The 12084-nt window shown below is 44.5% G+C and overlaps 1 protein-coding gene across 1 annotated transcript; it reads left to right on the top strand.

Moving 5' to 3' along the window:
- The first annotated feature begins 132 nt into the window (after window positions 1-132).
- cp (ceruloplasmin) lies at window positions 133-9903 on the top strand. The gene is made up of 26 exons (XM_055508486.1): window positions 133-909; window positions 1107-1351; window positions 1425-1637; window positions 1741-1914; window positions 1987-2078; window positions 2174-2336; window positions 2420-2558; window positions 2625-2764; window positions 2834-2974; window positions 3061-3105; window positions 3185-3399; window positions 3499-3646; window positions 3722-3934; window positions 4031-4235; window positions 4387-4526; window positions 4598-4726; window positions 4952-5058; window positions 5169-5224; window positions 5310-5381; window positions 5481-5572; window positions 5670-5809; window positions 5883-5939; window positions 6046-6151; window positions 9111-9270; window positions 9576-9677; window positions 9763-9903. Exons 1-25 carry the CDS (start codon window positions 749-751, stop codon window positions 9592-9594), a joined length of 3372 nt encoding a protein of 1123 aa, XP_055364461.1. The 5' UTR covers window positions 133-748; the 3' UTR covers window positions 9595-9677; window positions 9763-9903.
- The last annotated feature ends 2181 nt before the right edge of the window (window positions 9904-12084 follow it).

Here is a 12084-nt window from a genome sequence, read left to right as displayed (position 1 = left end):
GTATCTTATTATAAGATGAATGTAATTTAAAACGTGTCTGTTCCCAGGGTTTAAAATGATTATCAGGACATTCTCTGATAGAGTAGAGGTCTTTCTCCTGCTCTGTGAGCTTTAACTAGTTCCTGGTCCTGGAGTTTCTAGAGTTTTATGTTATTGATCCATCTGAAGACAGAACCTAAATGTACAGCGGCCTTCGGGAGGCGAAGGAGGCCATTCTAAGTCACGTCAAGCAGATCATGCTGCTTTTTAAACGTCTCCTGAAATGTAACTGTGATTGAAGTAGGACACAGATGTAGCTGGCACATTTTGCAGTATCTCTTTTTGCACTTGAAGCTGAGGGTCAGTATCGACTGGCTCCAAAGTCTGATTGTTTAAACATGCCTACATTAGGTTTTTACCTGCACCTTTGCACAGATTATTAATTATTATAGCTGAGCAGCACATTGCTGCTTTGAAGCAACTGACTTTAAATGATTATAGTAGACATTCATAAAAGACGTATTAACCTTCATCAGATTTATTTTATTTTTGACAATTCAATAATCCTGACACAACATTTTGTTCCCTTATGCAAGTGTAACCCGTCTGATAGGTTGGTCAGTGACCCCTCTGCGTGCCGTGGGTATTCCCAGCTCTGTCAGTGGGAGTATAAAGTCACAGGGACTGACAGAGCTGATTTGACTGATTTCTTCGTTCTCTTCTTCAGCTACGGGAGCAGTGAACAAAAACAGCCACTCTTTTGATTAACATGCGCTGGTCTGGGTTGGGGACTGTGTTCCTGCTGTGTTGTGCAGCTGTGTGTGTGTCTGGGATGAGAAGAGTTTACTTCCTCAAGATAGAGGAGGTGTCCTGGAACTATGCGCCGAGTGGGAAGAACATCATACAGAACCGCACACTGGAGCAGGATGAGTAAGTCGATTTCATCGTAAAGTACAGACGTTAACATTTCGACCCTTCAACTGTTACTACTCTTCAGTATGTTGACCATTTGTTCATTAATGATACTGTCCAACACCTTATGAACTGTGTGTGCTGGTACTGAGCTCGCTGGGTCACTGACAGGACCACGTGCTGCATCTCGTCGCTGTCTCTTCTCGCCTCTGTAGAGAAGCGGCCGTCTTTCTGCAGCCGGGCCCCCAGCGCATCGGCTCCACGTACAAGAAGGCTGTGTACAAGCAGTACTCTGACGCCACCTACAGAACAGAGGTGATGAAACCAGACTGGCTGGGCTACCTGGGGCCCGTGCTGATGGCTGAGGAGGGGGACACTGTGATCGTCCACCTGAAGAATGCAGCCTCCAGACCGTACAGCGTCCACCCGCACGGAGTCAACTACACCAAGGGCAACGAGGGTGAGCGGCTCGTGGCTCAGTGACAGGGAGCGTCTGCTGCAAACTGAACGTGTGTGTGTGTGGCTCTCCACAGGAGCCTTGTACCCAGACGGCACCAGCCCGGATCTGAAGCGTGACGACTCAGTCGCTCCTGGTGCAACACAAACATATGAGTGGACCCTCCCAGAATCCCACAGTCCAAAGGCACAAGATGGCAACTGCCTGACCAGATTCTACCATTCCCACGTCAGTCCACCCAAAGACATCGCATCAGGGCTGATCGGACCCTTCATCACCTGCAAACCAGGTAGCAAAGGTTACATCACCCATGTAAAAACAACCCAATCTCTAGAATCAATAATTATGAGAAACTGGTGCTGATGAGCTTTCGTGCTGGCTTCTTTGTGCAGGTGTTCTGGACGTACACGGTGACAGTTCAGGAGACTACATGTACGCGCTGCTGTTCATGGTCTCAGATGAGAACTTCAGCTGGTACCTGGATGACAACATCAGGACCAACATCAGAGCTCCTCCCACTAACCTGAAGGAGGACGACGACTTCATCGAGAGCAACAAGATGCACGGTGACGTGAGACATCCACAGGGACTGTGCACGCACAATCACAGCTAACGTTTGTGTGTTTGTGTGTGTGCAGCTATAAACGGTTATGTCTTTGGAAACCTGCCCGGACTGAGCATCTGCCAAGGCAAGAAGGTCCACTGGTACCTGATCGGCTTAGGGAACGAGGTAACGTTTGTCTTCTTTCTGTACTTTCGTGCCACATAAAGGCGTCTATCTCCTCAAGCGGCCACAGGGACTTTGACCGGATTTGTCTTCAACAGGTGGACATGCATTCCGTCCATTTTCATGGTCAAATCCTGACAGCAGAGCAGCGCCACACAGACACCGTCAGCCTCTTCCCTGCGTCCAGCGTCACAGCGGAGATGGTAGCCGACAACACGGGGCACTGGCTGCTGACCTGCGACGTCAACGACCACCTGACGGGTGAGCTCTCGTCTCCTCTCCTCTCAGAAGCAGCCGCCTTGTGTTGGTTCTGTGTCCAGCCTCTCTTGCGTGACTCTGTGCAGCCGGCATGCAGGCCTTGTTTGAGGTCAAGAAGTGTTTCCCCCACGTCCATAAGCCGCGGCCGTACGGGGAGCTCAGACAGTTCTTCATCGCTGCTGAAGAGGAGGAGTGGGACTACGCTCCCAGCGCCCCCACTGATGAGTGAGTCGCAGACAAACACTCCGTCCTGCAAATGCACAAGCGTGTTAACGGATGCGTGTAACACAGAGAGGCTCAGATGTTTGTAACCAGAAGTGGAAACCGCATCGGAAGCCGGTACAAGAAGGTTCGCTACGTGGAGTACACCGACAACACCTTCACAACAAAGCTTCTCCGCAGCCAACAGGAGCAGCACCTTGGCATTCTGGGTAATGTAATGACACATGTGCTGCTGCTGGCTGTCTGTGTGCTGACTCCACCTCCGCCGGTCTGTTCAGGTCCTGTGCTGCGAGCTGAGGAGAAGGACACCATCAAGGTGGTGTTCAAGAACAAAGCCAGCAGGCCGTACTCCGTCCAGCCACACGGCGTTCAGTACGATATAGAACAAGACGGGACGCTGTATCACAACGAGCTGGAAGGTGCACGCACGCACACACGCAGTTAGCAGACAGTTCACGAGCAGCCATCGTTTTCATCTCTCTGCTGCATCTTTCATTCCCTTCAGAGTCGTACACAGAGAAGAAACTGAGAGAGTTAAAGAAAGAGACAAGTAAGTTAGAACATGTCTCCTTAAAGGAGACTCTCACAGTAATAATCCTCTTTGTGTCTGGTTTGTGTAATGGTTTCAGGGGTGGTGACTCCTACCCCAGCTGCTCTGGTGAAACCCGGGACCATGCACACGTACGAGTGGACGGTTCCTGTGGGAGCTGGTCCAGTTCAGGGAGAGGCCGACTGCCTGTCCTACATCTACTACTCAGCAGTGGACAACGTCAGAGACACCAACTCTGGACTGGTTGGACCGCTCCTCATCTGTCGACAGGGGTCGCTGAAGAAAGGAGTACAGGTGAACGACTATGAGAGCGAGATAGAAAATACTGCAGAGATGTGTTAGCAGCATGAAAATGGGACTTTGATAAAACCTGTAGAACTTCCTCTCTCACAGAAAAACTATGACAAAGAGTTCCACCTTTTGGCCACAGCGTTTGATGAAAACCTGAGCTGGTATCTGGACGACAACATCAAGGCCTTCACCACGGCTCCCTTAACTATTAAGGAGAACGCAGACTTTCAGGAGAGCAACAAGATGCATGGTTTGCAAAAGAACAGAGAACAGATTCAGCTTTGAAGATGACACCTGTAACATTTCCCCAAACCTTCTCTTCCAGCCATCAACGGCTTTGTGTACAACAACCTTCCAGGCCTGACCATGTGTAAGGGCGATAAAGTGACCTGGCACTTGTCAGGTCTGGGGTCAGAGACGGACATCAACAGCCTCTACTTCCAGGGAAACCGCTTCATCTATCGCCAGAACAGACGGGACTCCATCAGCCTTTTCCCTCACGTCTCCCACACGGTCACCATGGAGCCGGACAGCATGGGTGCACTCCCCCTCAGCAGCTCTGGTGTCACAGCTAAAAGCCAGCGTGCATCGACTGATGTCTGGGGTTAAACTCGACATGACGCGTGTGTTTCAGGTCAGTTTGAAGTGGTGTCTCCTACAGTGAACAACTACCGTGGTGGGATGAGAGCGAACTACACGGTACAGAAGTGCAGCGTCTTTCAGCGTCAGGGTGAGATAATGCTAAGCTCCAAAAACTACTACATCGCTGCCGTGGAAATAGACTGGGACTACTCTCCGAACCGCACGTGGGAAGCTGAGATGTTCCGTGGCCAAGAGAAGTACAGTAGACCCTCATTGACATAATTCTGGTGGAAAATAACAGCAACATGTGTTAAAATTGGCCTTGATGGAACCCACATCCTCCATATGTGGCTTGTTCAACGCACACTAAACCCACAGCTGATGGTCCTGCTCTTTCTCCCTCCGCAGTCCCGCCCCGGTCTTTGTGGACCAGCAGGGGGGGCTCATAGGCTCCCGCTACAAGAAGGTGGTCTACCGCCAATACACCGACAACAAGTTCAGCAAACAGGTGGAGGTAACTGCTGAGACGGAGCATCTTGGCATTCTGGGTAAGCTGTGGTCTAACTGTGTGAGCAAGGGCTCCACCCGTGTGCTGAGCACAACATCTCCGTCCTTTCAGGGCCGATGATTCACGCCAAGGTGGGCGACAAAGTAAACGTGTTCTTCAAAAACATGGCATCCAGACCCTATTCTATTCACGCCCATGGAGTCAAGACAGACACCCCAGAGGTTCAACTGACCCAACCAGGTGCAAAGTGACTAAAGTCTCAAGAGAGCACGGAAAATGCACTGTATTTTCCCATTGTTTGTGAATTTATTTTTTTGGCATTTTCAATGCAAGCAAAGGATTAAAAATGCTCAAAAGCTAGTGTTACCCTCTGAACCATGTGATGCCATTACCCAGAAGGCATTGCATTTTTTTCACTCATGCATTGTGAAGTTCACAACCTGATAAAATTTTGATGTGTTGCAGGTGAAACAAACACCTACACCTGGTATATTACAAAGAACACGGGACCAACGGCAGAGCAGGAGGAGTGCGCCGTGACAGCGTACTACTCCACCGCTGATGTAGTGAAGGTGCACGCACGCACGCACGCACGCACGCACGCACGCACGCACGCACGCACACATGCACGCACGCACGCACGCACCTGATGTTGAGAACAATGTTTTGTCCACACCTGTAGGACCTGTACAGTGGCCTGATTGGTCCCTTGGTGATCTGTCAGACTAGCATCACCAGGTGAGTGTTTACAGTGACTATGGATTTGTACAGAACCTAATGCTGGGAAATAACCTAATGTACAGTGATATAAACTTGATTCCAGGTTACTGGGACTGAAAAAGTCGGTGGAAGAGTTTGCTCTGCTTTTTTTGGTTTTTGATGAGAATGAAAGTTGGTATGTAACATGGAAATAAATGTAAATAAGATAATGCTTGAAATGTCTAAGATGTCCTTGACAGAGATGTTTGTTTATCTGTGATTAATATTATTGTAGGTATCTGGATGAAAATATCAAGACCCATGTTAGAAACCCTCGACCAAACCTGAAGGATGACGAAACATTTATAGAGAGCAATAAGTTGCATGGTGAGATGAAAACACATGGAAATGTTCAACTCAGCGTCACATACGGTAAAATGCTGTTGACCTTTATTTAGCTGCTGTCTGTGTGTGTTGTGTGCAGCCATTAATGGGTATGTGTACGGCAACCTGAACGGCTTAAACATGGAGGTGGATGAGAAGGTGTACTGGTACCTGATGGGAATGGGCAACGACGTGGACATACACACCGTTCACTGGCATGGCCACAGTGTGGAGTACAAGGTGTGGTGCAAACAACATCACGTTTACATGAGGACACACAGCAGGGTAACGAGTCCTTCAACCTTCTCCCCAGCTGGGTGGAGGTCCTCACCAGGCTGACGTGTTCGAGCTGTTTCCAGCCACCTTCCAGGTCAAATATTGCCTGAAGTATTAAAGTGTTGTCAGAATATTCTACATGTTCTGAGGCCTTGTCGGTGCTTTCACGTCTGAATCATTTTAATTCTCCTGCTGTTCAGACCGTAAAGATGCGTCCTAAGTATCCTGGTACATGGCTGCTGCACTGCCACGTCGTTGATCACATCAAGGCTGGAATGGAGGCCATGTACACGGTCACTGAACCAGGTAAGACTAACCAAAAAAAACTGTGTCACAATTGTTATGCGTTGTGAAAAGTAACATGTTTCTGTCTTTTTAACAGTCAAGAAGAAAAAAATAACTGGTTAAACTGATGAAGCAGCGATGAGATGCTGAAGGAAAAAAACAAATGAGTTTAAGGTTAATTTCAGTAGCCACTAACATGGCTTTGTTAAATAATATTAATTTATAATATGAACAACTATGTTAATATTGGGAAAGGGTATAAAATAAAACATCACTGGACATTTTATATTAAAATGTACATTTCATAATCTGACTGATGTCTGTCATAAATATGTAAATCAAGGGTTTGTTTCCACACCACCTACTCTTTGTTCTGATTGACCAACCTTCTTGGGGCAGACGTGAGTCTTTTTTAAAATGAAAAGATTAAAAATGTGCCGTAATGTTGGGTTATGGTTTGGATGGAGATCATTAACAATGACTGGTTTAACCCACTGTGTTGTGAATATTCTTCTGTAAAATTCCACTTAACGTTAATGTTAATTAAAAATAAAATTAAGCTATGTAATAAAATTACATACTTACATTACATTACATTAAATTACATTACGACATATTTAGTGCAGTAGTTAGTGTGAATTGCTCCTCAAAAACCCACTGAAGCCCATCTCAGCTCTCAGTAAACCCTGCACTCTACTATATTGCACATTTTCTTACTGTATTGTTGTTGCTATGACTTTTGAACCTCCCCACTCTGGGATCAATACAGTTTATCTTAGGTTTGGCACAGCTACATGCACTGGGCGGCTTCAAAAAGTCAAGAAAATAAGCAAAGTCTGATCCTCGTGCAATGAGAAATGTTGGCCTTTGACATATTTTTCCAGATTCTCTTATCTTTTGATCATACGTATATTGTATTTTTTATTATTTACCTTAAGGAACACTATGTATCTTTTGTTTTACAGTAGTAAATACACAAGGTACAAAACCAGTTTGTACATGTTTAACTACTGACAAAGGGAACGTGGCGTTCTGCCTTTTTCTATTCTACTTTAATTACGATAAAAAGTTGCATCAGTATCTAGACTACTTGACTAATCCAGATTCCAAGACTCATGTTCCAGATAACCTCACCTGGGTTATTATTAAAAATTTTCCCCAGGCATTTGTTAATTAATTTCTGCAAACCACAGGGTTTCTGTTCCTGCCCCAGCCGGTTGGAACTAGAGCGTAGGTGCTGGTGATGCCGGGGTTCGAATCTTGCTGCTTGAGTTACAAGAAAATGACTTCTCCTGTTTATCCAGGTTCGGGGAGCCTGGATAAATAGAGGTTGCACCAGAAGGGGCATGTGGTGTAAAAACTTGCCAATAACAACCATGTGAAGTATTCTCTGTGCAACTGTGGTTTCTGTTCTTGGTGCCTCCTGAGAGCGCAGTAGAGGGCTTTCCACTGGTGCAGTTGCCAAACACTAACCCATGGGCTCCAGGACTTGGTCCTCCAAGCACCAGGCAGGAAAGGCAAGAACAGCAGACCTTCTGTCGTCTCGCTAAGAGCATGATTCAGCTCATGTGAGTGACTGAAGCAGCGAAATCCATAATCTGTGCTTGCATCACAGCAGGTTCAGTACCACGTGCTACTGGAGTAAAACAGGAAACCTTGTGGAACCTGAGGCTCCTTGAGCCATGGCCACATCAATTCCCGGCTCCTGTTACTTTTTCATTCATTTACTTATTCCTTACACCTATTTGACTGGGGTCGTGTGTTTGGGCCCTCAATCTACTTTGTTTGTTCCCACTCACCAATCCTTATTTGTCCAGTTTTATAACACAGGATACAGCAGAACAATAAAAAAGAAGAATAATAAAAGACCAAAAAAAGAATAATAACAAAAAGGTTTATTTGCATCAACACATTTTGAAAAAAAACTTTTTGATTAGTTGCTGTCTAATTATAGTCTAATAATAATAGAAAGTTCATATTTTTTATGATGTACCTCTTACAGACAAACATCTGTGTTCCTTAATAATGGTTTAATAGAATATCCTTGAAAAAATTGAATACGATTGCACAGACCGAACCTAATGATGATTCACAAACGCTCTGACTGGCCTTTGTTTCTGCACCATCAGACAACTAACCAGCAAAAAATAAATGAAACGTGTGTGAATAACTTCCTGGGGTAGAGCTGGTAATTATCAGTGCATTTACAGTAATTGTGTTATTAACAACAACAGCAGGTGTGGCAGGATTCACACAGCATCAACAACACAGCAGTCTAATAACAAGCTTCAGTGTGTGGTTTGGCTCAGTCAAGAGGGATGATCATAAAACCCTGAAACGAAACCTGGCTTCAGACTTCATGTCAAAAGGACTTAAGTGAAACTTGTGAAAGTTTTGGTTTCTCTCTTTCACTTTTCACCTGCTGGTCTAATGGCTGTGCTGTAAATGTCTGAATGGAGACAAACAGGGTTTATGAAGTCATTGTGTTACCAAAGTTAACAATAGATTCTGCTTGAATCTTCTATATTCTATCAAACCTAACCAATCCAACATCAAGAAAAATTATCCTTTATAGAAGTTGAGTAGAGGTCAAATTTCCATGACAGTGAAAGAGGCTTTTAAAGGGGTGAATAATGGACTTTGTAGTCTTGAATTCAGCTATCAACCAAATAATTGTATCATAACAGCATTTTACAGCAAACACTATTTTACATAATTTTATTCTGGTAATTAATCTATATCTTATCTTATCTATAATAACACACAAGACAAATATGAGTTTAGTTTTAGTTTCTTGACATAAAAAAGTTCAGTAATACAGAAACAACTGTTTTATTGACAAAGAAATATTACTGTTTTGGTGCAAACTTAAAGGTAAAAATCAGGTCTGGTCGTAATGAAGGGAGTAACAAAAGAACAGGTTACAGAGAATGAAGGGATTGGAAAAACACACCCAATCTGTAGTTTTCTACGTCTGCAGATGTCGTGAAGGTGGAAACGCTGGTGCAGTATAAAAGTGGAGCAGAGGCATTTGAAGCAGTATCATCACGAGGAAACCAACCTACATCCCAGCTTTTACCTGCTCATCACGATGAAGATGATCCTTCCTCTGACTCTCATTGTGACGCTCTTCAGCACAGGTAATGATATTAAGAGGATTATTTATTGAAATGAACCGACTTCATCCTGTAGAGCAGCTAAAAAGAAGTCAGTCACAGAATTATTCTCGTGCTGAACTTGAACTGATGATGATGATGTGAGGACATTTAAACCACAACAACCTTCATGTTGATCAAACATCTCAGACTTTTCATTTGCGCTCGTTATTACTGAAGGAGTTTTCTTTTTTTGTTCTGTAAAGATTAAACTTTAATTTCATCTTGAGACGACTGCAGTTGAGTTGGTGCTTTAGAACTGAACTGACTGACTGCTCTCTTCACTGCAGCTGGAGCTCTTCAGTGTGAAACCTGCACAAACACCCAGTGTTCAAGCACAGCTCCAGTGACCTGTACCTCAGAGACCATGTGTGTAACAGCTTCCATCCAAGGTAGAACCTGTGCTTCATGCCATGAAGGACCTTTCTGCCACTTTCCATGTTCCTGTCATTAACAAAGTGCCTTTTGACTGCGTAGCCACTTCATCTGGAACTACAGTGTCACAGATCTTCAAGGCCTGTGCGTCGTCCTCCTTGTGTCCAGCTGCAGGAAATCAGACATTTTCACTGGATCTGAGAGCTTACAGTGCTTTCACCTCTGCTCAGTGCTGCAACACAGACAACTGTAACTCAGCAACTCTGCCTTGTAAGTACAGGAGAGCTTTTACTGGAAACCCCATTCTGTGACTCTACTCAGTTAATGACATTGGGCGCTTTGTGTTTCAGTCCCTGCTGCTCAGGCAAACAACGGCCTTCAGTGCTTCAGCTGTGACCCCACCACCTCCATCTCCAACTGCACCACACCACTACAATGCCGTGGAGTGGAGGACAGCTGCCTTCAAACAACCTGTGAGTCTTTAAAGGTTGAACTCAGAGAACACTTTCAACAACAACTGCCGTTGGATGGCTATGACATAAAACTACTGTGTAGTTACTTTAAATATTAGGCTTTTCAAAGAAAATACATATTTAGTAGAACATGGGCATTAGATATTTTTTATTTGAATGTTTTAAACCCTGATAATAACAATCTTTATTGATAAATTGTTATATTTACAAAGTGTTGTTATTGACAAACAAACATCATTGTAGCGGATTCACATTAATAATTTATTATTAATAAATTATTGGGAGTCGTGGGGGCAGCAGTCTGAGCAAAGAGTTCCAGACTTTCCTCCCGCCGGACACTTTCTCCAGCTTGTCCGGTGGGACCCCAAGATGTTCCCTGGCCAGCTGAGAGACATAGTCCCTCCAGCGTGTCCTGGGTTTTCCCTGGGGCCTCCTGCCAGTCGGACATGCCCGAAACACCTCCCCAGGAGGTCCAGGAGGCATTCGAAACAGATGCCGAGTCGCCTCAACTGGCTCCTCTCTTTTGCTGAATTGTTTGATTTCAACAGCTGGTTTTGCATTTCCCTGTGAACTCCAAACATGGCAGAGCTTCCACACTTGTTGAGCACACGAGCAGAGAAGACACTGGAGGGTCAGAGCAGGTCCTGCTGATCTGCATCGGTTCCCCTTTAACAGCGTAATAAACTGACCCTGTGTTGTCTGTGGGCTGTAGTTTGCTCCTGCCTGACACGTTTATTTCCACCAAATATAACGTAGCTTTCCATTTCTCTGTCACGTCAGCTTCTCTTACGACTTGAACATAGGAGAAGCTGCTAATGACAGTGAGCTCAGATGAACTTCCGACTTTTGTGATTCAGCAAAACCTGAAAACAAACAACGATTTAAGCCTGAAGACAGCGGATCCATGTACCCCGTCCAAATGAAGGGTTTTCCTTTTTTTTAGTTCACATTCCAGGTTTACGCTACTGGGAGAATCTGTGAAATGAGCCTTGGTGGAGGAGTGATGGGACAAGGCTTGGTCTGGTTAGTGATAAGGCAGAGGAGGAGGACCCTGGTGAGATTTAGGTTTTGGCACCCAAACGTGTGTCCATGCTCTTTTGATGTTGCACTTAGAGTTCTGGAGCCTTATGTGTGTTGTTTGTTAAACTCACAGTTCTCCTGTGAGAGGAAACAGTGTCCCATGGAATAGATAAGAATTCTGTGTATTCTTATATAAATATACAATGTTAAATGAAAGCGGTGGTTTAGACTTTTCTTTTCTCACATTTCCGTGGGTTTGGCTTCTCCCTTTAAGCCACAGCTGAATGTCCCTAAGGTACATATAGATGTTACTGCACCAAGTCACATGCTGATTCAACTAATAAAAACTGTATTTCCTCCACAGTCACTATCGGGTCCATCACTGTTCCAGCCTTTGGTTGTGCATCGTCAAACCTGTGTGCAGCACTTTCCAACCTGAATAGTTCACTGTTCAATCTTGGTAACATCAGCACTACAGTGAACTGCTGTCAGACCAGTTTCTGTAATGCATCAGCAACAACCACTACCGCAGCCCCAACAACACTAAATGCAACAACTACCAGTGACGCTTCCTGTATGAGACTGAACATTATTCTTCTGCTTCTCGGACTAACTTTCTTTTCCCTGTATTGAACCACAAATGCAGTAAAATCCTAACTTCATCGTTTGACTTTTGACTTTCTAAAAGTTTTTTTTGACTACTTAAAAGGTAAAAACATTACCTACATGATCATAATTAACTTTTGTATTGATTGTATCTAAATTAAACAAAATGTTTTAATATCTTCATGTACAATATGATTAATTTTTCATTTCGCTATCTCTCACATTTTCTTGCTTTCAAATAAAGGTTGAGGAAACTATTAGGAACAATTTATTACATTGTGTGCTTTTTTTTCTTAAGTAAAAATTGCATTGTGTTCAACTGTGC

The sequence above is a fragment of the Betta splendens genome, chromosome 4 (genome assembly GCF_900634795.4).
Source record: "Betta splendens chromosome 4, fBetSpl5.4, whole genome shotgun sequence".
NCBI classification, from domain to species: Eukaryota; Metazoa; Chordata; class Actinopteri; order Anabantiformes; family Osphronemidae; genus Betta; species Betta splendens.
This window is presented reverse-complemented; position numbering and strand designations above follow the sequence as displayed.

Excerpts from the sequence above, each read along its gene's own strand:
- cp (XM_055508486.1), top strand. The coding sequence starts at position 749 with ATGCGCTGGTCTGGGTTGGGGACTGTGTTCCTGCTGTGTTGTGCAGCT. Across the intron at positions 3,935-4,030 it reads CATGGAGCCGGACAGCATGG|GTCAGTTTGAAGTGGTGTCT; the intron begins GTGCACTCCCCC and ends CGTGTGTTTCAG. Across the intron at positions 5,940-6,045 it reads TGTTTCCAGCCACCTTCCAG|ACCGTAAAGATGCGTCCTAA; the intron begins GTCAAATATTGC and ends CCTGCTGTTCAG.